This window comes from Camelus dromedarius, chromosome 16 (assembly GCF_036321535.1).
Source record: "Camelus dromedarius isolate mCamDro1 chromosome 16, mCamDro1.pat, whole genome shotgun sequence".
NCBI classification, from domain to species: domain Eukaryota; kingdom Metazoa; phylum Chordata; class Mammalia; order Artiodactyla; family Camelidae; genus Camelus; species Camelus dromedarius.
The window spans coordinates 27,213,026-27,240,930 of NC_087451.1; the positions used below are offsets into that span (position 1 = coordinate 27,213,026).

The following is a 27,905-nucleotide window of genomic DNA, read 5'->3' on the forward strand; positions in this document are numbered from 1 at the left end:
GGCCTCGTGGAGCAGCCACCTGGGGCGAAGCAGCAGGAGGTGCCGTGGGCCCCGGGGGACTGGGCTGCCACCGCTCTTCAGGAGCGACACGTGGAAACCAGTGCTGTCTTTGCTGAGACGCCCGGCAGGGTGTCCCTTCTTGGTTCTGCTGCTTGAGTATCAACGAGGGATAAAAGAATAACTTGGAGAGAAAAGCAAATGCCCAGACCTGCTCAGTTTCTGTTAATGACACAGATTTTTGGAGCTTTAAGGACTCTAGAATTGGGAGTGACACCTTTATTCAGAGATGGTGGAGCCAAGGTCCAGGGAGGAGGAAGGGACAGACATCCATTGGGAAGTAGGCAACGGGACAGCAGGTAAACCAGAGTGACGGAACCTCTGCAAGGGGCTGTGGGCCTGGGAGGACTTGCTGCTGGAGCCAGGGCTCCCTTCTCTGCTGGGCAGTGGATGGAGTGAGCAGCCAGGGGGCTGACCCACTGACCACACCACTAGGACACTGCTGTGGTGGGGTGACACTGCCCTGAGTGCCACCAACAGAGACAAGGAGAGGCCCACGCTGAGCACGAGCCCCTCCCCAACCTTGAGGGGTGCTCAGAGGTAGAAGGTGCAGGCCCCCCAGGCCTGATGGTGGGCGCCTGGCCTCAGGGCTAAACCAGGCCCTCCCCTTCTGTCTCTTTCCGTGGTTTAACTGGAGGTCTCCTATCAACGTCCCGGAAGGAACGGGATAAAGTTCCCAACCCCTTGTCCCGGAGCCCTTCCAAAAGCCTGGTGTCCAAGAGGCCTCATCACAGACAAAGGATACCTGGGGCCACCAGAAGCTGGATGAGGCAGGAAGGAGCCCCCCAGAGCCCTGCCCACACCTGGATTTCAGACTCTGGCCTCCAGAACTGTGAGAGGCAAATTTCCACTGCTTTAAGCCCCCCAGTTTGTGGCCATACGTGGTGCCAGGACACTCTCACAACAAAGAAATGTTACACTTCGCAGTAGAAAGTGGTATTGCTAATCAAAGTGGCATTTCTGTAAAATAAAAAGAAACCCTAATATAGAATGTATTAAAGTGCAACTATGCATGTTTTGGTGGCGAGCACCCAGAAATCACAATTGAAACGTAAACTGAACCTTAGAGAAGCCGCTCTCAAAATTCATCATTTTCTTCTATGGCCTCACTGCTGGGAAAATCCACCCAAAATATAAACGGGAGCACCAAATTGTGTCCCAGCTGTTTGTAATTCTCTTTTCAAGCATCTAGATTCAAAATAAATTATGTACAGTTATGTCTTCAATTGCCCTGTGACAACTCCTGCAAAGCAGAATAATTTCCTAGACAGAGAGCTTCAACTGTGATGAGGAGTGATCCGGGCAAACACTGAATTTTGGAGAAAATGTTTATTACAGGCTTGATGATACTTGTTTTGCCAAAGACACGGAGATGCAGAAGCTCCCCTTTCCCAGAGAAACCCTGTCATCTAAGCAGATGTGGATTTGAGAAGTGGGCCTGAATGAAGCTGCTTGTGCGGGGGAACCGGGGAGAGGCCCCGAGTCGTGGAGCAGTCGAGCTGTCGTGGGGGTGGGACCCTGTGCTCACTGTGTTCATCCCCTGCCCTGGACGTACATGGACTGCAGGTGTCTGGGTGGGAGGCGGAGGTAGGACGGGCACAGTGAAGGTGGAGACCAGAGGGCTCGCTGGGCAAGGAGCTCAGGGCCGGACGCTCCTGCCTCCGTGGCCGCTTGTGTTAGAACAGGACCGCATGCCGGCTCCTCCTTATCCGGTGACGGGCCTTGTCCCGGAGCTGTGTGTCCCGGCGGCTCTGTGTGTCCTCGCGGGAGAGTCTATACATTCATTTGACCCTCGGACAACGCAGGCGTTAGGTGCAACGACCCTCCACACAGTCACAAATCCGCGAGTAACTTATAGCTGCCGGCCCATCCGCCGGATCTGCTGTTCTGCAAACGCGGATCCAACCAACCACGGTCGTGCAGTCTGTGGCGTTTTCCATGAAAACACTCCGCTGCTGAGAGGCCCCGCGTTGTCCAGGGGCACCGGTACTCCCATTTGCCCACTTCTGTCCACTTTGCTGTTTTTGCCTACATTGTACTAGCGTATCTGTTAAAAACCCCATAATGCACTGTTGTTTTTACAGAGATACTGATGGATACTTTTACCAGTTAAAAATGAAAAGGCTCTTACATTTACTTTAATTTCCCTGATTTCTGGGAGGGCTCAGTTACCGTGGGCGTCTGGGTCCTGTCTGCTCCTGAGGGTCCCTTTGAATCGTCGCCGCCCTGGGGCTCAGTGTCCTGGGGGTCGGCTTCGTCCCCAGCAGGTGGTTCCCGCCCTCAGGCCCGCCCCGCCCCGCCCCGCCCCCGCAGACGAGGTCCCGCCCCCAGGCCAGGCCCCGCCCCAGACCGCCCCGCCCCGTGGACGTGACGCTCTCGGCGCTCGCTCCCCGCCCTGCCGACCCCGGTGGATGCTCTCGGCGCTCCGCGGCTCCCTGGTTGCGCGCGCAGGCGGTGGGCCTCTTGCTTCCGGCCGCGGCGGCCTCGGCGCTGGCGAGACGGACCCCGGCGGCCGGCCTCCCGGAGCGGCATGCGGCGCTGAGGCGCGGCGAACCCCGCGGCGGCGCCATGAACCTCCTGCCCTGTAACCCGCACGGCAACGGGCTGCTCTACGCCGGCTTCAACCAGGACCACGGTGAGGAGAGCCCCCGGCGGCCCGGCCCTCCTGCCGCCGCCGCTCCGCGCGGGGTCCCGCCCCTCGGCCGGTCGCGCCCCGGGCGGCGTCCGCATCCGGGCCTGGCTGCTCGGCGCCCGCCCCGGCCCCCCGCTCCGGGCCGCGCTCCCGCCCGTCCGACGGGGAGGGTGTTTTCCGGGCGGCTGTCGGGCCTTTCCGGCTGGGTCGGGGTCTTAGCCCTCGTGGCGCCGCGCCCGCGCGCCCGGGACCGCGTCCGCCGAGGTCCTCGCCTTTTCTGTGGGCCTGGATGGAAAGCGTCGCCGGACGCATTCTCTCCTTGTGCCGAGTGGAAATTGAACTGTCCAGCACGCCGCTGGGGACAAGGCAGTTTTCGCGTTTCCGAGTCGGGCGGGACGCGGGGCCGCGCCCCACGTTCACCCGAGAAGGGGACTCGCGTCTCGGCTGCTCGACTTCGCTTTGGAAGCTGCGTGAAAGAGAACCCCAAAGGAGGAGCCGCAGGACCCGTGTTTGTGGGGGTGGTTTGGGGAGACTTTAGCAGAGCGGGCGCGGGTCGCTTTCGCTCTTGGGGTGCTCACTCCGAGGTTCTGACTGTGGCGTCCCAGGAGCCGAGGCGAGGCGGCCTTTTCATTCCGGGAGGAGCCCTGAGGTCAGGAAGGGTCCTTGGAGGGGCTGGGCTGGGCTGGGGACCGCCAGCGCTTGGTCCCACTGCGGGGCCTGCGGGGTGCGCCTTGGGGGCCGGATGTTGGACCTCGGGCAGTGTGTGGCCGAAGACTTTGGCGCTTGATTTCCTGAGGAGGGCCAGTAGGTTTCTCTTCTTTTCTTTCTTTCTTTTTTTAAAACAAGTTTTGGTAAAATTGAGAACTCTTTAAGGAGTAAACAGCGATATAGCAACTCCTTAAGAAAAGTGCTTTCAGTAGACGTGGCTGGTGATAGTAATGGAGGGGAGAGGCAACTCTGAAAAACACACACAGAAGCAAAAAGCTTATTGACTCCGGGGCCATTAAATGCAAAATCTTTTACATCTGCGTTAGTGCCAAACGAGGGACCTTTGTATTAAGTTTCAGCGTAAAAATTGAGTCACAGGATGATGCTAATTATTTTGGAAACCAGTGAAGTTTATAACGTCTTTATAAAGTTCCCATCAAAGATTATTTTAAAAGTACAGCTTTGGCTTTTAAATGGATATATTCCGTTGTCTGAAAATTCTGTTTTCACTTTCCTAAAACCACGTTATTTCATTGCAACAAATAACAAGTAAAGCTTATAGTACTGTTGAAAAAAACATGCTTTTATACTTAAGCTTCTGGTTACTGTTAGGTTAATTTCCTATAATGTAAATTTATGCTCGATTGTTGAGTTTATTACATTTTGTTTTTACTTATACTGATTTTTAATTTTTACTTAGCATTTTTCACACTCTTGTTGCAACTTCAGGTTAAGAAATCATTTTTAAAAGAACATTTGCTCATAATTTTAAATTGTTCAAACTTTTGACTGGTTTTCTCCTAACGATAATGTGCATTACAATTTTCAAGATTCCTGCATGTTAATATGAACATTTCTGTCCTCGGGGTGCCTGCTTCTCTTTCTCTTCCCATGGGAGCCCCGAGTGTTTGATTACATACACCTTCCCTGTTCACTGGCTTGTCCTGCCTGGACCAAGCCTGGGGCCACAGGCTGACCCGGTGGGCAGGCTCTTCTGTGGTTCTGGAGTATGGGTGAGGAGTATTTGCATGTGGATTGCACGTGCTCACGTGGAAGGGTGCCCTTCAGTGATTCTGATGCTCTGTTGCCAGGCGGCTGCCCCAGGGGTGTGCTTGGCATCAGCTGCTGGGTTGGGACTTTTCTGTGGGAAAAACTTGTTCAGAGAGCAGGAACGGGAAGATTAGTGCCAGCTTCTGTGTGATAACCAAGTAAAGTCAATTGATCAATCCCTCCCACCAACTAGCGAGGATAATCCCCAGCCTCCGTGGAGAGTGGTTTCCAGTCTTCCGTTGTCTATAGGGCCCTTTCTTGTAGCTTTTGCGTGAAGTACAGTGTTCTTACATAAACTGCATGTGTCCTGAGCACTCAGCCTGAGGAATTTTCCAACTGAACACATCTTCTATGGCACCCAGGTTAGGAACCAAACACCCACCATCCTGTGCCCCTTCCCGCCACCCCTCAATCTAACGTCCAACGACCTAGATTAGTTTTGCCTGTCTCTGTACTTTATTTCTGTTTCTTGCTTTTTTACTCTGTCATGTTTGTGAGATTTTTTCCATGTTGCTGAGCGTAACTGTAGGTCGCTGTCATTAATGTGATGTTTCTTTGTGACTGTGTCACCGTTCGTGTATCCATTCTACCATCGGTGTGCATCGGGTGGTTTCCAGTTTGGGGCTGTTCCGAGCATAGCGGTGCTTCCACGAGTGCTTGCAGTGTCTTCCCTGAACACAGATCTTTGTCCCTGGGGCAAGTGCGCCTAGGGCAGCACTGACAGCCTGCTGGCACGGACAGCTCCACTGGCTGCAGCACTTCACCTGCCTCCAGCAGGCCCATGCATCCCCGGGCCCCCGCACCCACCGCGCCCGTGGTATTTTCCGGCCTGTTGGCCGTTCTGGTGGATGCGCAGTGGGTCTCACTGTGGTGTCTGTGTGGCTGTGTCTGTGTTTTCCTGACTCAGTGTCTTTACTGACCGTTTGGATGCTCTCTTCTGTGAACCGTCCAAGTCTTTTTGCTTGTTTTTCTATTGGGCTCCTCTGTCCAGATTACGTGGTTCCAGTAAACAAAGAGGGAGTTACAGCCCAGAGTAAATTAGAGATAGTGAGTGACACCTCACTCTCCAGTGAGTGTCTGACTGCAGGCGCAAGTAAAGTGCACCTCAGAACCTGAGAGCTGATCGTGCAACAGTCTCCCCTCCTGGGGAAGCGGCCTGGTCGTTGTGGTCTAATAAGTAACTTGGACAAAAAATAGAAACATGCTTTTCACATTGGGAGGGTGGCTGATAGGATAGAGTAGTGTGGTCCCAACGCTGGAACGTGGATCGGGACCAGAGGAGAGACCCTGAGGGCGGCTTTGACAGTCAGACCTGTGGAGCGGTCGCGCTGTGAGGGGCCAGGCTCTGCAGCCTGTCCTGTGAAGATCGTTGGAGGGTTTGGTTTTTCTCCTTCCAGCTACAAGCCTCATTGAATCAGCACTTGGACATGGTGACATTTACGAAGATTAACGTGGTCTTGGTCACACTTAGGTAATGAAGTCCAGGTCACAGGACCATCTTGAAGTTTGAGTGTCTCCATCAGTTCCTAATGGTGCCTTCAACTGAACCATGAACAGTCTGTTGTGTGAACTGGGATGGTGACTCCTGTGCCAGGTTCAGGGAGTCAGGGTTAGTGACAAGGGGGAGTAAGGTCATAGAGACCTCAAGCTGCCTTCTGAAAGGCCATCCCGTTGTGGCCCGTTTCCCCTTCCCCACTGGGTGTGCCCACACCTTCTGGGGTTGCGTGCTTTGTGGCTGTCCTCCAGGAGATGGGGGCGTCCTTGTTTGTCGCTGCGCCTCTAGGACTTGGTACCTGACACAGCCCGGCAGAGATGTGTTGGGAACTGAGAGGCCTGTGTGAGCACCAGAGGCAGCACTGGAGGGAGATGCCAGGCGGCAGAGTGGCTGGTGCAGGTGGCTGGAATTAGGGGTGGGGCAGAGCCTGGTGCCCCACAGGGCCTGGTGGGGGAGGTGGAGCCAGACTGCGAAGGCTCCTTTTGCTGGTATGCGCACAGCCTCTGACCCCAGTGTAGGGGAGTCGTTTGTGTGGTGGAGGGGCCGCTTCCTCTGGACCCCCTGCTTGTGCCGCTCAGGCCTGGGGAGCCCGTCGTCCAAGCTGAGAGCCCAGCGAGGTGCTTACCGTGTGTCTCTCACTTTAGGGTGCTTTGCGTGTGGGATGGAGAATGGATTCCGCGTGTATAACACCGACCCGCTAAAGGAGAAGGAGAAACAAGGTAAGAGAGACTGGAATTTCTGGGCTCCTCCCCTTTCCTGGTCCTCAGAATCTAAACTGTATCCTGCAGGTGGGGGGGCTGATTGTGAGATGTGAGTGGGGTTCGTGGCCCGCCGTCAACGCAGACAGGGCTGTCCTGGGGCCGGGGCACAGGGGTGGGTCAGCGGGCCCTCCCGTGAGGCTAGCCCTGAGGCTAGCCCTGCGGGCCCTGCGGAGGGGACATGCCCCCCTCCCGTCCAGTGTCAGCCTGGGGAGAGCGCTGGGAGGGCTTTAGCCATGCACATAGGACTCTGGCTCTTAAAATGACCCACGTTTAGAAAATACTATTCTTAGCAATACATTACAGTTGCTTATGTTGATGTATTTCAGTGTCTTAAATTATGTTTTCATGGATTACAAGTTTTCAATGCTGGAATCAGGAATTCTCTTGGTGAAATAAAATAATGGTGGTTATATTCCCATTTGACAGGAAAAACGTGTAATTTATGGGTAGAATCTTTGCAGTTACTTCTACTTCATATTTTTCTCAAGCTTTTAGTGTTTCCTGGTCCTTATCTGCCAACAGGTGAACAAATCTCATAGTCATAGACAATGAAAAACATCCTTTTTCTTCCTGCAGTTGTGCTTTGGTTTTTATTCAGTGTGCAGGCTGTCTTGTCTTGTCTTGTCTTGTCTTGTCTTGTCTTGTCTTTTCTTTTCTTTTCTTTTCTTTTCTTTTCTTTTCTTTTCTTTTCTTTTCTTTTCTTTTTTACCCTTAATATGGATTTTATTCTGTTGATGAAGGCTGTATTTTCTGGTGCTGGAACTGTTTCTCCTCTGTAGGAGGAAGTCACTGAATGCTGGGCTCCCCCCTCAGGCCCCTTCCATTTTGACAACTAATACTCTACGTTGGGGATTTTCAGAATTGGTTTTTGGCAGTGGACCCCCTTTGCCAGGTCCAACCTCCCACACAACCGTGGTGTGTAAAACAGTGAGTGGTGCTTTATGTCTAGGGGTTTACTTTGTAAGCTGATGTCTGTAACTTTCATTTACCAGAGGAAGACAGAGTAGCCCAGTAGAGAGGGGCGCAGACTCTGCACCCACATTGTTTAGATCCCAGTCCTGCCCTGTCCCTGTCGGATTGCTGTGTAACCTTGGGTAAGTTCCTTACCTTCTCTTGGCCTCAGTTTCTTTATGTGTAGAAGTGAGGATGACAAATGTCTACGTCTTAAGGCTGCCCTAAAGATAGGTGAGTTAGGACACGTGAGGCACGCAGGTGGGAGCCTGGCAGACACCCCATTGGTGCGTCAGTGTTTCTCTACGAGGGTGGTCCGTGGGCTAGAGTCACCTCCCGTCAGTCTAGCCGGCTTCTACTCTTTATTTTGTTCTCGTGGCATAGTGAATTAAAACAACTCTGCTTTATACAGAAAAATAGTTACAAAATATTTTGAGAAAGGTTAACTTGCAAATTTCAGGATACTTTTTACTTAAATTGACCCAGAAACCTAGTAGTTACAGACTTAAGTTTCGTGGAATCATTAGTAGCATATTAACAACTGTTTCTTAATTAATGAAATGTTTTTGATAAACCTTGGACTTCCTAGAAAAATAAGTCACAGTGCTGTGTGTGTTCCCTTTCCCTGCTTAGCTGCACTGAGTCTGGGGCAGGCACTTGCGAGCTCCTGGTGAATTTGACAGGGACCCGACGGGGCCATGCGGTGCTTACTGGTGGTGCATTTAAGAACCTCCTGTGTGCACTTGCAGGTTAGCTGCTGCTGCATTTCTGGTTGCTGACTCAACAGAAGAAGATCGGCAGAAGACTTGACCTTGTTCCTTTTTTATCTTTGAGCTTGCTCTCCTGAGCAAGGAATGAACTGTGCCTGCGTTGTGGGGTCATTCCCAGGTCTGAGCTTGTGGGCTCATCTCTGGGGTGCCTGTGGCTGTGAGAAGGGGCCTTGGTGATGGGTGGTGAGCAGGTGCCTCATGTGGGTATGCCCACCACAGCATGCGAGCCGGCAGTGCCGGGAGTTGTCTTGGGCATTCTGGGCCTGCTTGGAGGTAGCTTTCTCCTTTGAGGTGTCCTGCGTCTTGTGCTCAGAGCAGCACGGCCCTGCTCGAAGAAGGCGTGGAGCTCTGGGAGCACAGCTGTGTGTCCGTGCAGGGTGCTGCGGGTCTGGGTGTAGACTCACACACACCCCCCCCAAGCAGCTACTAGAAGGGAGGGTCGCATCATAATCTGAACACAGATGTGTCGGGGAGATAACATCTGGATAAAGTGCTATATCCAGCGGTTGCAGAAATAAAGGAGTACCTGTAAAAAGTCGGTTCTGCTCTTCGTTCAGAAGCACAACCGTCTGAATCCCGAAGGTGACTGGAGCTGCTATAGCCACGGCTTGGGGAGCTTGCAGGGCACCAGTAGGGGCAGCGGGGTCCAGAGGCGTCCCCTGGTCTTCAGCAGCACTCACCTTCCCCTCTGTGCGGCCAGTGCTCACGCTCAGGACGATGGCAGCCACGAGCAGGGGCAGAAGGACCCTGAGGCCCGGGGGGGACGCTGTGACAGGCGGGGCAGCAGGCAAGGCTCTCCTTCCCGGGCCTCTGGGTTCTGCGTGGGATGCGGTGGTGAGGGAGGTGGGTGCCAGGTGTCTGGAGCCTGTTTCGTGTCCTCCTCGATCTGTCTGCTGCGCGGCCCATGCGGCCAGGGGCGTCTGGAGAAGCAGACATTGTGGAGCATGCCCACCTGCAGCAACTTGCCCGCGGCCCTCTAAGGACCAGCCCTTGGGGCCTGGGGCGTGGAGGCTCTGGTGGCAACCTCAGGCCTCCCTTTGGGAGACCCTGCCTCTCCAGCAGCAGGAGGTGGGGGTCAGACACCCTCAGGTGCTGTGGAAGGTGCTCTCTGGGGTGGTGGCCGCTGTGGGGCTGGGGCTTAGACATGCTCCCTGACTCTCCTGGATGTGGGGTCTCCCTTTGACTGCTTCTGCTCTTCCCCAGAAAGCCTCATGTGCCCATTTCTCTGCCTCTTCGGTTGATGCTGAGAAAGGTGCTTTATTTTTTTTTCTTTCCAGAGTTAAATCTCAGAGACCGAAGGTGTTTACAGTGGTCAGACTGCTTGTTTGTCTTAACTCCTAACTCTCAACATCTTTGTAATCTTGATATTTATGTGTTTTTGAATTGCATCTGAGTCAGCCAGAAATAGGCACTAAGGTAAAACAAAATAGTTCTAATTTCATAAAATACTGGTTTTTCTCTTAGAAAGAGGCTTAGAGAAAAATTACAGACTGTATCATTTAAATTAAAACTTTTAAAAAACTTTAAAATGGAACATATTATGCTTTTAACAGAAAATTTAGGTGATTTCTTCACGTGAGGTACTTCAGCTTATGTTCTTCACACCCTGTCTGGTGGGTTCTCTGTCTGGGTCACATTTTGAGGCTGATGCCTGCTGGCCCGTCTTCATCCTCCTGTGAACGCGGTCACATCTCGCTAAGGGAGTGACTCACTGCTTTTAGAACCCGAGAAGACCTACGACGCTGACAAATCCAGCATTAATAAGTTTGAAGCCTCAGTGCTCACGTAGTGTTGTTTATAAAAGTATTAAATGTTCTCCTTTGGCTGGATCGTATTTAAAGAATATGTGATTACCTTTTGGTATGATTCACAGGTTTCTCTTAATAGATTTGATTCTAGAACTTACTGAACCTGCAATGAGGAAATAGTTATACTCCTACTGGGTCCCACAATTCTTCGTCTTGCAAAACTGAAAGTCTGTCCCCATCAAACACCGACCCTTCCTCCCCTAGACCATGGCAACCACCATCCTACTTTCTGTCTCTATGAATTTTTTTTTTAATTGAAGTACCGTCAGTTACAATGTGTTAATTTCTGGTGTACAGAACAATGTCCCAGTCATGCATATACATACCTATATTCGTTTTCGTATTGTTTTTCATTAAAGGTTATTACAAGATATTGAATGTAGTTCCCTGTGCTATACTGCAGAAACTTTTTTTTTTTAAATCGATTTTTATATATAGTGGCTAACATTTGTAAATCTCAAACTCCCAAATGTATCCCTTCCCACCCCCTTTTCCCTGGTAACCATAAGATTGTTTACTATTTTACTATGTCTGTGAGTCTATTTCTGTTTTGTGGATGAGTTCATAATGTCTGGTTTTTTATTTTTGGATTCCACATATAAGTGATATATGATATTTTTCTTTCTCTTTCTGGCTTCATTTAGAATGACAATCTTTAGGTCCATCCCTGTTGCTGCAAATGGCATTGTTTTATCATTTTTATGGCTGAGTAGTATTCCACTGTATAAATATATCACATCTTCTTTATCCAGTCATCTGTCGATGGACATTTAGGTTGCTTCCGTTCCTTGGCTATTGTAAATAGTGCTGTTATGAACATTGGGGTGCATGTATCTTTTCGAATTAGAGTTCCCTCCAGATATATGCCCAGGAGTGGGATTGATGGATCATATGTTAAGTCTTTTTAGTTTTTTGAGGGAGCTCCATATTGTTTTACATAACAGCTTCACCAAGCTACATTCCCATCAGCAGTGTAGGAGGGTTCCCTTTTCTCCACAGCCTCTCCAGCATTTGTGGACTTTTGAATGACAGCCATTCTGGCGATACCTCATTGTAGTTTTGATTTGCATTTCTCTGATAATTAGTGATATTGAGCATTTTTCCATGTGCCTATTGGCCATTTGCTTGTCTTCATTGGAGAACTGCATTTAGGTCTTCTGCCCATTTTTGGATTGGGTTGTTTGTTTTTTTCTTATTAAGTTGCATGAGCTGTTTATATATTCTGGAATTAAGCCTTTGTCAGTCACATCATTTGCAAATATTTTCTCCCATTCAATAAGTTGTCATTTTGGTTTGCTTATGATTTCCTTTGCTGTGCAAAAGCTTATAAATTTAATTAGGTCCCATTTGTTTATTTTTGCTCTTATTTCCTTTGCCTGGGTAGACTGTCCTAGGAGAATATTTCTAAGATTTATGTCAGAGAATGTTTTGTCAATGTTTTCTTCTAGGAAGTTTATGGTATCTTGTCTTATATTTAAGTCTTTAAGCCATTTTGAGTTTATTTTTGTGTATGGTGTAAGGGAGTGTTGTAGCTTCATTGATTTACATGCTGCTGTCCAGTTTTCCTAACACCATTTGCTGAAGAGACTGTCTTTATTCCATTGTATATTCTTGCCTCCTTTGTCGAAGATTAGTTGACCATAGGTCTGTGGGTTTATTTCTGGGCTCTCTGTTCTGTTCCATTGATCCATATGTCTGTTTTTATGCCAATACCACACTGTTTTGATTACTGTAGCTCTGTAGTGTTGTCTGAATTCTGAGAGGGTTATTCTTCCAGCTTCATTCTTTTTCTTCAATATTGCTTTGGCAATTCTGGGTCTTTTGTGATTCCATATAAATTTTAGGATTATTTGTTCTAGTTCTATAAAAAATGTCCTGGGTAATTTGTCAGGGATTGTATTGTATCTGTAGATTACCATGAGCAGTATGGCCATTTTAACGATATTGATTCTTCCAATCCAGGAGCATGGGATATCTTTCCATTTCTGTAAGTCTTCTTTAGTTTCCTTAATCAGTGTTTTGTAGTTCTCCATGTATGTCTTTCACTTCTTTGGTCAGATTTGTTCCTATTTTATTGTTTTGGATGCAGTTTTAAAAGGGACTGCTGCTTTACTTTCTTTTCCTGTTCATTCATTGTTAGAGTAAAGAAATAAATTGACTTCTGTATGTTAATCTTGTACCTGCTGCCTTGCTGGATTCTTTTATCAGCTCTAGTGGTTTTTGTGTGGAGCTCTTAGGGTTTTCTACATATAGTATCATGTCATCTGCATTTAGTGACAGTTTTACCTCTTCTCTTCCAATTTGGATCCCTTTTATTTCTTTTTCTTGCCTGATTGTTGTGACTAGGGCTTCCAATACTGTTTTGAATAGAAGTGGTGAGAGTGGACATCTTGTCTTGTCTTGGGTTTTAGTGGGAAGGTTTTCAGTTTTTCACCATTGAGTACTATGCTGGCTGTAGGTTTGTTGTGAATGGCTTCTGTTATGTTAAGATGTGCTCCCTCTGTGCTCACTTTGAATTTTATCAAATGCTTTTTCTGCATCTGCTGAGATGATCACGGGGGTTTTGTCCTTTCTCTTGTGGATGTGGTGTATCACGTCGACTGATCTGTGTGCGTTGCACCACCCTTGTAACCCTGAATGAATGCAGCTTGATCCCGGTGTGTGATTTTTTTTTTATGTGCTGTTGGATTCTGTTTGCTAATATTTTGTTGAGGATTTTTGTGTCTATGTTCATCAGTGATACTGGCCTATAATTTTCTTTTTTGCTGGTGTCTTTGTCTGGTTTTGGTATCAGGGTGATGGTGGCTTCATAGAATGAGTTTGGGAGTATTCCCTCCTTTTCAATCTTTGGAAGAGTTTGAGAAGGACCAGTATGAGTTCTTTGTATGTTTGGTAGAATTCCCCAGTGAATTCACCATCTGATCCTGGACTTTTGTTTGCAGGGAGATTGTCTCTATGAATTTGACTCCTCCAGGGACCTCATATAAGTGGAGTCACACAGTATTTGTCCTTTTGTGATGGCTTACTGCACTTCATATAATGTCCTTAAGGTTCATCCATGTTGTTCCATGTGCCAGAATTTCCTTCTTTTTTAAGGCTGAATAATATTCCATCATGTGGATGGACCGTGTTTTGTTTACCCCTCAGTAGATGCTTGGATTGCTTCTACCCCTTTGGCTGTTGGGAGTAATGCTGCTGTACACATGCATGTGAAAATACTTCTTCACAACCTTTCTTTCAGTTCTTTTGAATATATACCAACAAGTGGGATTGCTGGTTCATGTGGGAGTTCTTGTTTTATTTTTTAATTTTTCGAGGAACTACCATACTGTCTCCAGTAGCGGCTGCACCAGCAATGCTTAAGGTTCCTATTTCTGCACATCTTTGCCAACGCTTGTTAGTTTCTGGGGATTTTTGTAGTGACTGTCATAATGGGTGTGGAAGGGTATCTCATTGGTTTTGATTTGCATTTCTGTTATATTATTGATGTGCATTTTTTCATAAGTGTCGGACACATACTGTCTTTAGAGAAATGTCTACTCAAATCCTTTGCCCGGTTTTTTAATCCAGATACTTGATTTTTCTGTTTTATTGTTGTTGGGTTGTAAGAGTTCATGTATTTTTGATATTAACCCCTTATCAGGTATAGGATTGCAAACACCTTCTTCCATCCTGTAGGTTGCCTTTGCACGTTAAGTCCTTTAATGCACCAGAGAGTTTAAGTCTCATGTAGTCCCCTTTGTTTTTCCTTTTGTTGCCTGTGCTTTTGACATCATGTCCAGGAAATCACTGCCAAGTCCCGTGTCATGAAGCTTTTCACCTTTGTTTTCTTCCAGGAGTTTTATAGTTTTGGGTCTTGCATGTAGGTCTTTAACCCATTTTGAGTTCATGTTTGTGCGGGGTAGGCCCCCTCTTGTGTGTGGGTGGAGAGCAGTCTTCCTGGCAGAGCTGCGACCTCTCCAGTCGTGAGCGTCCTCGAGGGAAAACCCGAGGCTCAGGGTTGACAGTGCTCGTCTCGCAGGCCTGGTGAGGGCCTTCAGGGGACAGGTGGCACCTCTGTAGGTGGAGGCGTGTCCTGCGCCTTGGGGTCCGGGACCCTGGGCCGGCGAGGGTCTGCAGCCACACAGGGAGCTGCGAGGGGTTAAGGACTGGATCATTGAGGTTGTGGGGCTTGGACGGGGGCTCGTCCTGTTACAGCGGAGTTCCTGGGGTGGCCAGTGCGTCAGGATGTCAGGTCGTTTCTGTGGATGACGCTCAGTGCAGCGTCTCCTCCAGTTTCCACCAGGCCTTGGAGCGTACATTTCTCCTGGAGCGGGCGGGGGACTCTGGGACCATCTTGCGCAGCCCTGATGAATGGGCAGAGGTCGAGCTTAGGCTAATCTGATTCTCGGAGGTTTTGGTTCCTCTCTTGCGCTTTGTTGTGCCCTCCCTACCCCAGAGCTCGCGGTCGTGACAGGTGGCTGGGGGCTCAGGGACGAGGGTGCTGGTCCTCTCCTGTCCTGTGCACCGCCAAGGCCCCGTGGACGTTTGAGGGCACGTGGGGTGTCCAGTGGGGAAGGTGTTTGCAGTGATAGAGGAACCTCAGCTTTTACATCAGAGCTTTGGCAGCCTTTCTGAGAGCTCACCAATTTGGGGCACCTTAAGATGTGGTTTAGCTGTTTCATACATTCTGCTGCGTTGCTGCTGAGGTGCTCCGGGTCCACACAGGACACAGGACACAGCCCTTGGTGACGGGGGCCGAGAAGTCCTAGCCAGTCCCCATCAGTTCCGACTGCTGATTAAAAATCACATGCTGACCATTATGTTTTTACTTTTTTCTTTTTTTAATTGTAAATATGCACCCTGATGTCTTGTTATCGTTGCAGAATTTCTGGAAGGAGGAGTTGGCCATATTGAAATGCTCTTTCGCTGCAACTATTTGGCTTTAGTTGGTGGAGGGAAAAAGCCCAAATACCCTCCGAACAAAGGTAAAGTAGTCATGCGTGTGGGCAGTCACGTCTTGAACTTCTCAGAATCTCTGAGTCTCTGTGATGTGTGAAGGACTAGTCACTGGGGAAGAAGCATCTGGAAAGAGAGGGTCTCTGGTGCTCCTGGGAGCAGAACTGCGGGACAAGGGTCCTCCTTCCCGTGGGCACGGAGCACGTGCCCTGCAGTTAGTGTTGGCTGCACACGTGGCACCCCGAGCCCCGATCCTGTTTTGTTCTGGGAGTTCTTCTGCGGTTGGTATCCTGGGTCGTGAGTTCAGTTTGAAGCAAGGTGTGGGGAGGCTCTTCTCCTTCAGAACACAGACAGGTCGTCACGTAGAACAAGCCACAGACTCACGGAAACACAACAAAGAACCACATTGGCGCTGGGTCGAGGGGTGTTATTCTTGGTGTGCATGTGAGTCGCGAGCTCAAAGCGATGGCTTGTGTGAAGGGCATGGTCTTCTGAAGGGAAGGAGGAACAGACTCTTCACAGCTGTGTGAAGTAGGTACCGCTGGGGGAAGAGGAAGAAACCCAGGAAAGGGGGGAGCCCCAGGAGAGGTGCGGGTGGGTCCAGACCCCACGGACCTCGGTGCCAGCTGAGGGTGTGGTCGGGAAGAGTGCCATCGGGTCTAAGACACAGAGTGTATGGGTGGACATTCTAGTCCAGACTCCGAGTGTAAGGCTGAGGAGACACCGAGGTTGTTGGCAGGAAGGGAGCCGTGTTCGCTGAAAGAGGCTGGGGAGCGGAGCAAGTGTGCCTGTCGGGCAGATGCTGGAGAGAGGAGGGGTCGGGGTGGCCCTGGGACCACTACAGCCCTGGGGGACTGCTGGGCACCCCAGTGACAGGTTCCACAGTGTTGGGGCAGTGGAGACCACCCTCTCTCGTGGTTTGGCGGGGAGAGAAGGCATGTGGTGAGGGAGGGCCCCCCACAAAGAGTGAAGATGAGAGTGAGCATGGCCTGCGTGGGCCTGTGCACGGGGAGCAGCCCGGGCAGCAGCGGGGACGGGGACTAGGCGGCCGGGGCCCGGCTGGCAGCTCTCAGTGGACCCTTGGGGTCGTGTGGATGTCCTGTGGGAGGTGGAGCTGGAGGCTGGAGGGCAGGAAGCCTGGCTGCTGTCCAGTCTTGCTAGCCTGGCCACACGGGCAGAGCCGTGGCTGTCAGTCCTGGAGAGGCCACCCAGAAGTGACACAGAGCACCATGCTGGGGCCGGGAATGAGGTGCCTGACTTGGGGATGTGCAGGGAGTCCTGCTGCTGGGTCAGTCCTTGTCTTGTGACTTCCAGTGACCACTGATCGTGGACGAGGTGGGGGGTGGGGAGCCTGGCCCGCCTGTGGCACTGATGGAGGAGGGGTTGCTGTTCCCCACCAAGGACTGGATAACCTCTGGGGTATCTTTCATCAGTAACATCTTATTCTCAGTAAAAAAAAAATTCCAAGACGTGAAAGAGCCTCAGAAGCTCCACTGACTCAGGAGAAAGCTACTTACTAACCGAATATTTTGAGGAAACTTAAAGCTTTTCGTTGAGTGCAGTTTTTAAAGAACTTGGTCGTAACTCCTCTGTTCTTTCAGTGATGATCTGGGATGACCTGAAGAAGAAGACCGTTATCGAGATAGAATTTTCCACAGAGGTCAAGGCTGCCAAACTGCGGCGAGATAGGTAGGTTTGGCATCTGATTTTTACAAGTGGAAGAGTTGCTTTCTCTGCAGATGGCCGAAATCATTTTACGTTGAAGGAAGAGACGTGTTCAGGAAGACGCTGTGTTAAAACGTGAGCCTAGTTCACGGCCAGAGGTGCAAGGGAGGCAGTGAGTTTCACTTGTATCTGGGGATGGCTCAGAGGTGAGCAGCTGGGGACAGCGCGGACCAGGGACTGAGTTTTGAACCTTGAACTGCCTCCCAAGTCCATGCACGCCCAAGTGCTGCCTCATGTTTCAGTGTGAAGGGAGACTCGGGGACTCGCCCTGAGGTGGTGTTGCGGAACCTCAGCTGGTGAAGGAAGCGGGTCTCAGCCGCACCTTCATGGCGTGAGGACAGCATAGGCTTTTCATCGTATGTTGAGCAAAGCTTCATTCATTCGCATTTTAACTTGGTGTGATTCACATGTCATGCGTGGCTTTGGGCGGACAGTGCTGAGCACGGAGAGGTCCTTCCAAACGTCAGCACTTACGGGCTCGTGATAATGTGTGTCCTGCCACCAGCTCGGGGGTCTTCCACTCGCTCACACTTCTGGGTGACCGAGACGTGCTGGGGTGTGTCTGAGTGGAATTTCTGCCACCTGTTCTTCTCGGTCTCTCCCCGGGAGGGACATCTGACGAGAGGGCCCTCGCCCATGAGGGGCTCTCCATGCTGAGTGCCAGCCTCTCGCCCGCGCTGGTTGCCAGCCTGCTTCAGGAATGGTTCTCTGTGTGTGCTGGTTCAAGTGCTGCTAAGTCTTAAAGCGATGAGAACAAAACTCACAGACTGTGTGAGTTTCACTCTCGGGGAGAGAAGTTCTGACGGTGATTTTTTTCTCTGCAGAATCGTGGTGGTTTTGGACTCAATGATCAAGGTGTTTACATTCACACACAATCCCCACCAGCTGCACGTCTTTGAAACCTGCTATAACCCGAAAGGTAAGAAGTCAGAGGAGGGGGAGCTGGAAACTGGCCAGGTCTCGCAGGCCTGTCTTACGCCACAGCGATGGGGCCTGGGGACGTGGCTTCACCCTTCGTCCCTCCCCCTCGTCCAGGTGAACCTCCCACCGCCGCACCCTACAGCCCGGCCTCCTCCGGGGGGTTCGAGACCTCGCCTCTTAGCAGAATCCGAGGGGCTCTCGGGGCTCTGTGGCGTGGCGCAGCCGCTCCAACTCTGCGGGACCCCGGGGCCTGTGCTTCATCAGGTTCTGGGGCGTTTTCTTCCCTTTCTCTGCTGGAGGGAGAACTGCCTGGGTGACCTTGGTACTCACTGCATCGTCTTAATTTTCCTCTTAGAGTTTGGGGGCCTTTTGTCTCGGTTTGTTGAGGGATAATTTACATAGAACTCGCTCAGTCCAAGTACGCCATTTGATGACCTTTAGTCGTTGTGAAAGTGGTGTAGATCCCAGCGCGGTCCCGTCACCCAGAAGAGCTGCTTCAGGCTGTGCACGCTTGCCTTTCCACGAGCGATGGTGTCGTTCTTCGATTCCGCCGCGGCTCTAGCGTGTGTCCGCACTGCTGCGTAGCGTCCATCAATGCCCCGCAGGGCTGAGCCACGCCGGGCTTGGCTGCCGTGACGGGAGGCTGCTGTGCACGTTCTTGGACTAAGTCTTCGCGTGGATGTATGTTTTCAGTTTTCTCGGGTGACTACTGAGGAGTTCAGTTGCTGGGTCATCCTGTAATTAATTTTTAGATTCCACGCACAGCATTTGTCTTTCTTTGACTTGTTTCAGTTAGTGTAACGCCCGCAGGCCCATCCATGTTGTTGCAAATGGCAAAATTTCATTTTTCTGGGTGGCCGAGTAGAAGTCCATTGTGTATGTCTCTGCTCTGTGTCTTGATTGGAGCGTTTAGTCCACTTACGTTAAAGTCATCACTGATACGTGTTCTTGCTGCCACGTTAATTGTTTGGGATTGTTTTCTTAGTTCTTTTTTGTTCCTTTCTTCCTTTGTTTTCTTGTGATTTGATGACTGCCTTTCATGTTACGTTTGGATTCCCTTCTCTCTGGTGTGTGTATCTATTACAGGTTTTTGGTTTGTGGTTACCATGAGGTTCACATGTAGCAATCTGTATGTCAGTATTTTAAACTGCTGATCTCTTCATTGCAAACGCATTTTCACTCCTCTCTGCCCATAGTTCCTGTTTTTAACGTATTTTACATTGTTCTGTTTTGTGCTGCATCCTTTAACTACTTGCAGCACATGTCGATGATTTTACTGCTGTTCTTTTAGCCTTCGTGACTAGCGTTTCCATGGTCGACCTCACTGCCTGAACTGCAGATTCTGCCTTTACGGCTGAGCTTGTCCTTGAGCAGTTTTCACGTTTCTAGTCGTGGCCTTTAGAGAAGTTTCTTTACCATTTGTGTAAAAGTCTTTTTCTCTGCATAGAGTTACCTTGGTACCCTTTTTTTTTTTTTTAAATATATACCAAGTAAGTGTAAGATTTTTCCAGACTCTTTACTCTGTTCTGTGGTCTGTGTTCCTGTCCTTACCACCCTGACTTCTGGAACTTCAAGACAGTTCTTGAAATTAGGCAGTATGAGTCCTCTAAGCGTGTTCCTGTGTTACAGGAATTTTTCTGGCTATTCTAGGACCTTGTCTTTCTTGTAACTTTCAGCGTCAGCTTGTCTGTTTGCTCGAAACGCCTGCAGAGAGTTTAGTTGTGGCTGCACTGACTGGAGAGGATACAGGTTCCGCCTGTCACAGGGCAGCTATGCACCGACCAGGTCTTTCTTTGGTTTTCCTTTGCCAGTTGCGAGAATGTCTTTCACACCTGCCATTAAACTATTCCTGCATATTTTGTGTTTTTATGTTACGGTTAATGGATTCAGTTTTAGATTTTACATTTTTGTATTCTCGGTGGCTGGCACCCCAGAGGTGGGACATTTGGTGAAGTTTATCCAGTAACAAGTTCAGCAAACATTTCTGATTATGATGCTATCTCCCAGGAGGAAGCGTGCCTGGCCCCAGCGCCCTGTCCAGTGACAGGGCTGTGGACAGTTCTGACGTGGTTGCAGGACCTGGAGGGCAGGCAGAGGCTCCAAGCCGTCCTGAGTCCCTGACAGGTGTCTCCTCTCTGCTCAGGCCTCTGTGTCCTGTGCCCGAACAGCAACAACTCCCTCCTGGCCTTCCCGGGCACGCACACAGGCCACGTGCAGCTCGTGGACCTGGCCAGCACTGAGAAGCCACCGGTGGACATTCCCGCCCACGAGGGCGTCCTGAGCTGCATTGCTCTTAACCTGCAGGGAACAAGGATCGCGACCGCATCTGAGAAAGTGAGTGGGCGCCCCCGCCCCGCCGGGGAGCGCCCCCACCCCTCTGGGAAGTGGCTGGGCTCCCGCGTGGACTCTCGGGGCTGAGAACCAGCCCCGCCCTGAAGATCCTGGGCCTGAGACTCATAGTTGGCACAGAGGGTCCAAAGTCACTTCACTTGGTTGCGCCTGTTTGGCACGTAACAGTGCTCCCTCTTCTCACCGGCTGTGCGAGTTACAGTTAAGATGCCATCTCCCTCCACAGTGAGTGAGCTGACAGCACCTGGGGCTCCGTGTCCGCCAGGGGCACGTGCGCCTGGGCCTGGGGTCTCCCCGACCCTGCCCTGGGCCTGCCCGGTGCTGTTGGCCGGCCGCAGAGCCCTGGTCCACTCGTGCTCACAGCAGAGGGACAGCCGAGTTTCAGATGATGTGGGTGACCTGGGAGAGGGTCGGATGGGCTAATGTTTTTGTGAATATAAGTCATTTCAAAAAACTAAAAGTTGTGAATCTTTGATAATGAAACACTTCACTGTTTTTCAAAGGGGACCCTTATAAGAATATTTGATACTTCATCAGGGCACTTAATCCAGGAACTGCGAAGAGGATCTCAAGCAGCAAACATTTATTGGTAAGAAGCACGTCGTTTTGCCCAGGAGGAGGCCTCTGCTCAGGCCTTGACGGGCTGTTGCGGCTGGGGGTCACTGCCTGTGAGGTGGGCGGGGCTGCTGTGCTGCCAGGGGTCGGGTTTCTAGCTCGCTTGTCACTGAGTTTGGCTTTTTATTAGGGGAACACACAAGGGCAGAGAGACTGTTAGGCTCACCACCATCCACCATCGTGCCTCAGCACTTGCCCGTGTGTGTGTTTGCTTCGTCTCCTCACCGTCCCGGCTTCCTCTCTGTAGTGTTTTAAGGCAAACACTGGAGGCCTTGGTGGCGCATCTGTAATCACTCCCGTCTCCTGTGAGACTGAACCACTTGCTGTCAATGGTGGTTCCGCGCCCCACAGCGTCTGCAGCTCTGACAGGCCGGCCCTGCTCGGCAGGACCTCATGCTTTGCGTCTGTGGCCTTGGCACGTGTGGAGCTGCATTTGGGCCTGTGTGATAAAAATGTAATTAATTAGTACCTGGATTTGGTGATTGTGCCCAAGGGGCCCTGTGGTCTGTCTGCTCGCAGGCCCCTCAAACCAGCCTGTTGATGCCCCCCTCCAGAGGGGCCGTGGTGGCTGGAGGGGAGTTTTTCTCACCTGAGTGGCATGCTGGGATGGCCTTGGGAATCCCAGCCGCGTCTGCCCCAAGGAGGGCCAGGCCCTGGCTTGGACCCTCTGGTTCCGTGGTGAACGCTGTCGGCTCGTCAAGGAGGCAGGTTCTTAAAGCTGCTGTCTGAGTGCAGGCCTGCTGAGGGCGTGGCTGGGCTCTTCTGCGTCCACCAGAGCCCGAGTTCCATCTGGTTTCTCTGCAGCATTAACTTCAATCAGGACGCTTCCCTCATCTGCGTGTCCAGTGACCACGGCACGGTGCACATTTTTGCAGCCGAAGACCCCAAAAGGAATAAGCAGTCTAGGTGGGTTTCCCAAACAAGGAGGGCTGAGCGTTGCCGGAGTGCCGGCAGATTCCACACGAGGCACTGTGGGGACCTCTTTCATGGTCATTCCTCTGATTTTCCGAAAACCAGTCCTTGGTGCTGGAACAGTGGCGTCATTACGTCCCCTGCCGTCAGCTCCTTGGAAAATGTCTGAAAAGGGTCGAGGCGCCTGCCCCCAGGATGGGCCTTGGTCCTGAACTCCCACCACTGCCCCCGTGCTTGCTGTCCAGGGAGTTACGTTGGTGGCAGGAGAGCCTGTGCCCTCCCGCTGCCCTTGGTGTCTAGTTTATTGTAAAGCCAGTCATGATGGCTTAGCTTCCTTCATGAGAAAAATTAAAATTAAAAGGGAAAGTGGAATTTAAATCATGAATGCTAATGTTACATTAAAGAGGGCTGTGTCTTTAACTTTGTTTTGTGAATGTAATTCATTCTTTTCTTCTTGTTTTCCTAGTTTGGCGTCAGCCAGTTTCCTTCCAAAATACTTCAGTTCCAAGTGGAGTTTTTCCAAGTTTCAGGTTCCCTCAGGCTCTCCCTGCATCTGTGCCTTTGGAACAGAGCCAAATGCTGTCATTGGTAAGTGGTCCTTCTGGAGGGGAGTGGCCCCGATGTAGTCAGTGCGGCCCCAGCTCCACCAGCCGCTCTCCCTCTCCCCAGGGCCCACGAGTCCCTCTCAGGGTCTGCACGCTCCTGTCCTCAGGTGTCCCAGGCAGGCGTTGGGGCAGATCATTTGGTTTTTGAACTGATGACCAGAGAGGGTTCCCCCCTGCCACTCTGCCTTAGTGAGCACAGCACCCCCAGGACGGGGTGCTTGGTTCTGTGTGGCGGTAAGGATGGGGAGCCCGGCCACCCACAGGGCACCCGGAGCTGCTCAGCCTACGTGGAGCCGGTGCCGTTCAGCTCAGGCGGGCTGCAGGCTTTTAACCTTGAGTAAAACGGTATCCTTCTGTCCCAGCCATCTGTGCGGACGGCAGCTACTACAAATTCCTCTTCAACCCCAAGGGGGAGTGCATCCGGGACGTGTACGCGCAGTTCCTGGAGATGACGGATGACAAGCTGTGACGCTCCCTGGGCACCAAGCTCCCGGGCCGGTGCCGGGCTGGAAGACGGCCTGCGACCTTGGTCTCGAAGCCTCCCGTGGTCGTCTGTTTCCTGAGCCAGGCTTCCATCTCCAGGGTCAAAGAACCTTCTTAGGGCACCGTTGGACGCTCACGCCCAACGCTGGCTTTACCTTTAGTTCAGCCGTGACACTCGCTTCTGCGGCTCCACCGCTTCCCCCGCTGCAGCTGGGGCTTCGCACACACTTCAGGGCGCTGAGAAAGAGAGGGACGGAGCGCAGGTTGTCTGTGGCGCCAGATTGCATCCTTCGACTGAGTCTGTCGTGGGGAAGTGAAAACACGCGTAGGTTAGCTTGCGCTTTCTCGCGGACTTCAGTGGATGACAATCCCAGCCGCCTCAGAAGGGGGAGAGGACGGCCTCTTCCCGCCTGAGTGTGGAGAAAGGCAGAGAACCCAGGCCCGCACCTCCCGGGAGCACGTGCCCCCCCCAGGAGCAGAGCCACGCGCAGGCTTCACCAGTGGGGCCTGGAAGCAGGCGCCACTTAGGGTAGAGGCTGCGAAGGGAAGCGCTGGGTGTCTCCATGACCGGCGCCCGCTTTCTGTCGCGTCCGCCAGCCGCTCCCACTCCCCCTCCCGACGTCCGCACACTAACCTCCCGGGAGTGAAGGGCACACACTTTTCTTTAACGATTGGTGACTAGAGTAGGTAACGGGCTCTATGTTGTTAGTGCTACCTGAGGTACATATTTAATTTTCTTAAATTCCTTTCAAACTTAATTTTGTGTTTTGATTTCAGGTTGCAAACGTTTAAAATCTGCAGCAGCAAGTTCTCGGTTTTGCCAGTTCCTTACTGTCATGTGATCAGCTAACTTTGTGGGTTTCAATGTAAAGTATGCATGTTACTTTTACGTGTATTTAATCATGAAATTTAATTTTGCACACTTATTTGTAATGTTTCTTTTAAATAAAAGTGACTAATTTTGTTGTACTCCGTACCCATCAAGGAAGAAGAATTGTATGTTACAAAACCAACCCGCTAGTTTTAGCCTCTCGTTGGACTGGAGGCTGCAGGCCCATTGCGCCTTCAGGCTGGACTGTCCAGGGCTGCATGGGGGTCAGGTGGACACTTCGCCCCTGGGGTGACAGCCTGGCTGGGGGAGCAGAGGGGAGAGGGATGTTCATTACCAGTTCCTGTTGTGCCTGATGGGGAAGAGCCGTCCCTTTGTGGGGACACCGGTGGTGTCGGGCTGCCCACCAGTGTCCACCTAACACTGGCCCAGTTCTGGGCCCAGGAGGAGGAGGGGTCCTTCACATTTACATCATCTCTGGTTTCTCTTTTCCCCAAACAAACACAGTCCCTTCAGTGCGTCCAGACACGGGAAACGAGGGGAAGCTTAGTAAAGGAAGCGTGAGCGTCGGTGCGTGGAGATGCTCAGCTCGGGGGACGCGAGGCTGGGCAGGGAGCTAGGCTGCTGGCCTGGGAGAGCCGGGCCCCGGCCCCAGGCTCCCTGCCCCCGAGAAGTGTCCACCACATGGGAGCAGTGTCGCCTCCTTTGTGAAGTGACAGCGGGACACCCTGGATGCTGAGAGTGAGCCCCCCGGGGGCTGGGCTGCGACGTGCAGGGTTTCTCTGGAGACAGTGGGCACACCTGTCTTGCCTGGGAGATGCCCAGAGGGGCAGCCAGCCCCCCACCAGGCCCCACCCCTACCAGCCCTCGCTTTCCCACCTCGGGGGGTGTCGGCAGAGCAGTGCCTGCAAGGGGCTGTCAGGTGACCGTTCTGTGGTTCATTCAGGGCAGCGGGAGACTTGGTTTTGTTTGCAGCCTGACGAAGGGAAGGGGCTGAGTCTTGCCAGGCCTGAGTCTGCCATCCAGGGCGTCCCTGAGCCCCACTTGTGGGCTGCACTGGACAGGCTGGTGTGTTGCTGCCCTAGGTGTCAGTGTGAACATCCAGGAACTGCCTCCCGTGACCCTACTCTCCAGCCATGGGCCCTGCCACCCACGGGCCTCTGATGTCTCGGCACCCAGCAGCCTCCCCACGGCCTGGGGCTGAGGCCTCTCCCTCCACCCGCTGAAGCTTGTGCAGCCAGAGCTTTTCACGCTTGTGTTTCCTTCTGCAACCAAACCAAGCCCAGCTTTCAGGTGAGTCACAGAGGTGACCGCATGCAGCTTGATCCCTGGCTGCCTTCTTTCTGTGAGGGGCGTCTGACCGATGACAGTGCTCCGGGGACCTGTGCTAAATTCTGCTCTTTGAAATGGATCAGAAAATACGTATGATCGAAATACAAATGTTCGTTGTGAAACGGAAGAGGCCACACAGGCGGAAGCAGAAGACCGTGGTGCCACGCCTTGTGGGGCCAGCAGCGTCCTCGGGACTGTCCTTTCACCCTACGCAACTCACGAGCGCATCAGGACATACCTGAATTGCCCAGAGATGCCTGTGTGTGTGTTCTGCTGTTTTAAACATTTTGGAAATGGGAATCCTCATGCTTGCCCGCCAGTTTCTCCAGTAGCAGAAACGCAGCTGCCAGGCCAAGGGTCTGCGCCTGGAAACCGGAACGTTCGCCGCCTCCCCTGCTGGGGATCCTGTCGGTGTCGACACCCTCACCCACACCCTCACCCTCACCGGGACCAGCTCTGTGCAGAGTCCTCCTAATCTGACGGAGAAAGAGATCACCGATTTCTGTCACGCTGGACGTTTCAGAATACGTTTGCTGGCCAACTGTATTATTCTGTTAATTGCTTATTCAAGTCTGCCTGTTTTTCTGTTGGTATATTTTGCCTTTTTTGCTCATGAGAATCTCTTACATAACCACCCCTTGTCACTTTTTTCACTCTTTCAGTCTGAGGGTTTTTACTTCGCTGTGTTTGTACCTTGAGTTTTCAGGTGGTCTGATCTGTCAGCCTCGTTCTTTATGGTTTCTGGTCAGCTCGTGATTAAAGCCAAGTGGCATTTTCACGGGGCACTGTTTACGGGTCTTGTTTTCACAGTTCATGTGGCGTGACCTCCAGGCGTGTAACGAGGTAGTGGCCCAGTGTCCTCCCGCACTGGGCGGTCAGGCACCCGCTTCCTGTCCAGGTTCACGCCACGGTCCTGCCATCCCGTCCGGCTTAGCCCTCTTCTGGTTTGGATGAAAATCACGCAGTTGCCCTGTTGTGCTTTGCATGCCACTGTGGGCAGGAGCGCTCATCAGCCAGGTCACCTGTTAGCTGCTGACGGACAGCACTGCTCCAGGAACAGCTGTGCTCTGCCTTCACGGCTCTGCTGATCTGAAGCACTTGTTTTCCAGGTGAGCTTTAAAGTAAATGTTAGAATAGCTAAAAATAAGCAAAATTTTATTGGAATCCCCAAAATGCAAAGACGATTGATTCTCAGTGCTGAGAGACCGGGTGCTTCAGGATTTAATCAGCGGCCGTGTGGGAACGCGCCCAGTGGCACAGGAAGCGTGATCCTTGGCATCTGCTAGTTTTTAAATGACGTGGAGCCCTTTGGTCTGCCTGGGCAGGTGTGGCACGTCTCTTATGTTCTGGTTCTGTCCCAGAACAATGAGAGCTGATGGATGAAATCACGGTTTGGAAACGACGCTGTGTCTGTGTTTGGCTTTGTGTTCATCACATATGGGGCTTAAGGACCTTCTTGAATCTAGATTCATGGGTTTCACCAAATTTGTGAACATCTCAGCCATTATTTCCTCAAATAGTTTTTCTGCTCTTGTCTCTTCCCTGCTGGGTTTCGGGCACGTGTAGCACCTTCCACTGACCCACTGACTGGTCGCTGAGCTGGTCAGGTATTTTGTAGTGTTTTCTCCTGTTGTTAAGATGAGGAGAATTTTTCCCTACCATCGACTCTCCTGTTACTGCCCACTCTGTGGTAAAGCCTAAACCATGTAATTGAAATTGGGGGTGAATCCGAAAGTTCTAAAACTGACAACTCCTAACTGCTCGTTGACAGGAGAGTCCCTCTCCGCCCCTGCATGTTTGCAGCGCGCGAGGTGAAGTCTCTGGTAACCCTCCCGTCTGGGCCTTCTGGGAGCAGGGCCCCTGGAGTTTGCTCTGTTCTGTGTAAGAGTCATGGCAACGTGTCTAGTCCTTCGGGGTTGCTGCCTGGACGTTGCAAATGGTACGCTGTAGATACTACGGATTCTGTTGTGTTTCTCTGAAGAAAACAGATTTTTGCTTTGCTAAGTGTTTAACCACGCTGAACCCACCCTGCCCAGGTGTGAGTGGGCGGGGCCGAGATGAAGGGGCAGGCGAGGTGCTCACGCTCCGCTTCCCGCCGCTGGGTGGGGTCACGTGCCTCCGCTGTGACTTCTGAATGTTCAGCCAGCCCTGCAGTCTGAGATGAGCCCCGACTTGATCACGGTGTGTTAGCCTTCGCCGGTCCCTCAGCGGCTGTGCAGTTACTGCTGAATTCAGCTCACCAGTGTTCGTGGATGTGTGTGTAGAGACTCATCGCTGATTGTCTCGTAATGTTCCTGCCACACTGTGGCATCATGCATTTCAGGTTAGTAATTTTGTAGTTTGGGCATTAATTTTAAAATGATTAGGTTTATGCAGCTGCCACCAAATTATAAACACAAATGGATTTTAGCAAAAGCAAAAGACCTGAGGGACTGAGGAAACACCCAGTGACATGCGCTTTCAGCGGCCGCGTCCGAGAGCAAAGCCCACCTGGAGAGGCCGGTTCCCCCCAACGCCCCGGCCTCCAGCCAGAGCTCGAGTGAGGTCTTTACGATGCTGAGTTGGTCTTCCGGGGGTGTGAGCTGATGGCGTGGGTTACTCCAGAGCCCCTCTGGGGCAGGCACGGGCGGTGACTGTCGCGGTCTGGCCAGACACTACGGAAGACCATGTCTCAGTGACCTTCAAGCAGACACGTGACTCCAGAAAGTCACAATGACTCCTAGGGGTTCCGACACCTGCTCGAGGGGCAGGCTGCTGTCCACCCGGTCCAGCTGGCCGCCTGTGTGCTGACAGCGGCTTGTCCTCTCGGCGCCCTCTGGATGCGACCCGAAGACCACTGTTCCCACGAGCAGGCGCTCCCCGAGCCCCTTACATTCGAGGCCGTCTTGTCCTGTGAGTGGAGATAAGAGCCACCATTAGGCTACGAGTGTGTGAGGTTTCTGTGCTCAAAACTGAGGCCAAAAA

The 27,905-nt window shown here is 51.8% G+C and overlaps 2 protein-coding genes across 6 annotated transcripts in view; one reads left to right on the forward strand and one right to left on the reverse strand.

Moving 5' to 3' along the window:
- Positions 1–2,491: 2,491 nt before the first annotated feature.
- Positions 2,492–23,749, forward strand: WDR45B (WD repeat domain 45B). 3 transcript variants are annotated; one of them, XM_064494861.1, is made up of 11 exons: positions 2,675–2,692; positions 6,587–6,661; positions 7,696–7,797; positions 15,098–15,199; positions 16,772–16,859; positions 17,720–17,814; positions 19,960–20,150; positions 20,669–20,754; positions 21,585–21,686; positions 22,159–22,280; positions 22,660–23,749. In XM_064494861.1, exons 4-11 carry the CDS (start codon positions 15,130–15,132, stop codon positions 22,764–22,766), a joined length of 861 nt encoding a protein of 286 aa, XP_064350931.1. In that variant the 5' UTR covers positions 2,675–2,692; positions 6,587–6,661; positions 7,696–7,797; positions 15,098–15,129; the 3' UTR covers positions 22,767–23,749. The 3 variants fall into 3 exon arrangements, with proteins under 3 accessions (XP_031325300.2, XP_064350930.1, XP_064350931.1); XM_031469440.2 differs by lacking the exon at positions 7,696–7,797 and having other exon boundaries at positions 2,492–2,692; XM_064494860.1 differs by lacking the exon at positions 7,696–7,797 and having other exon boundaries at positions 2,508–2,692; positions 22,707–23,749.
- FOXK2 (forkhead box K2) overlaps positions 19,641–27,905 on the reverse strand; it is a 68,180-nt gene continuing 59,915 nt past the window's right edge. Inside the window, exon 10 of one of the 3 annotated variants that reach the window (XR_010384360.1) lies at positions 19,641–21,219. The gene's annotated coding sequence lies outside the window, so the exon portion shown is untranslated. Of the gene's footprint in view, positions 21,220–21,583; positions 27,832–27,905 lie in introns of those variants that run through there. The other 2 variants (XR_010384359.1, XR_010384358.1) reach the window with 2 other exon arrangements.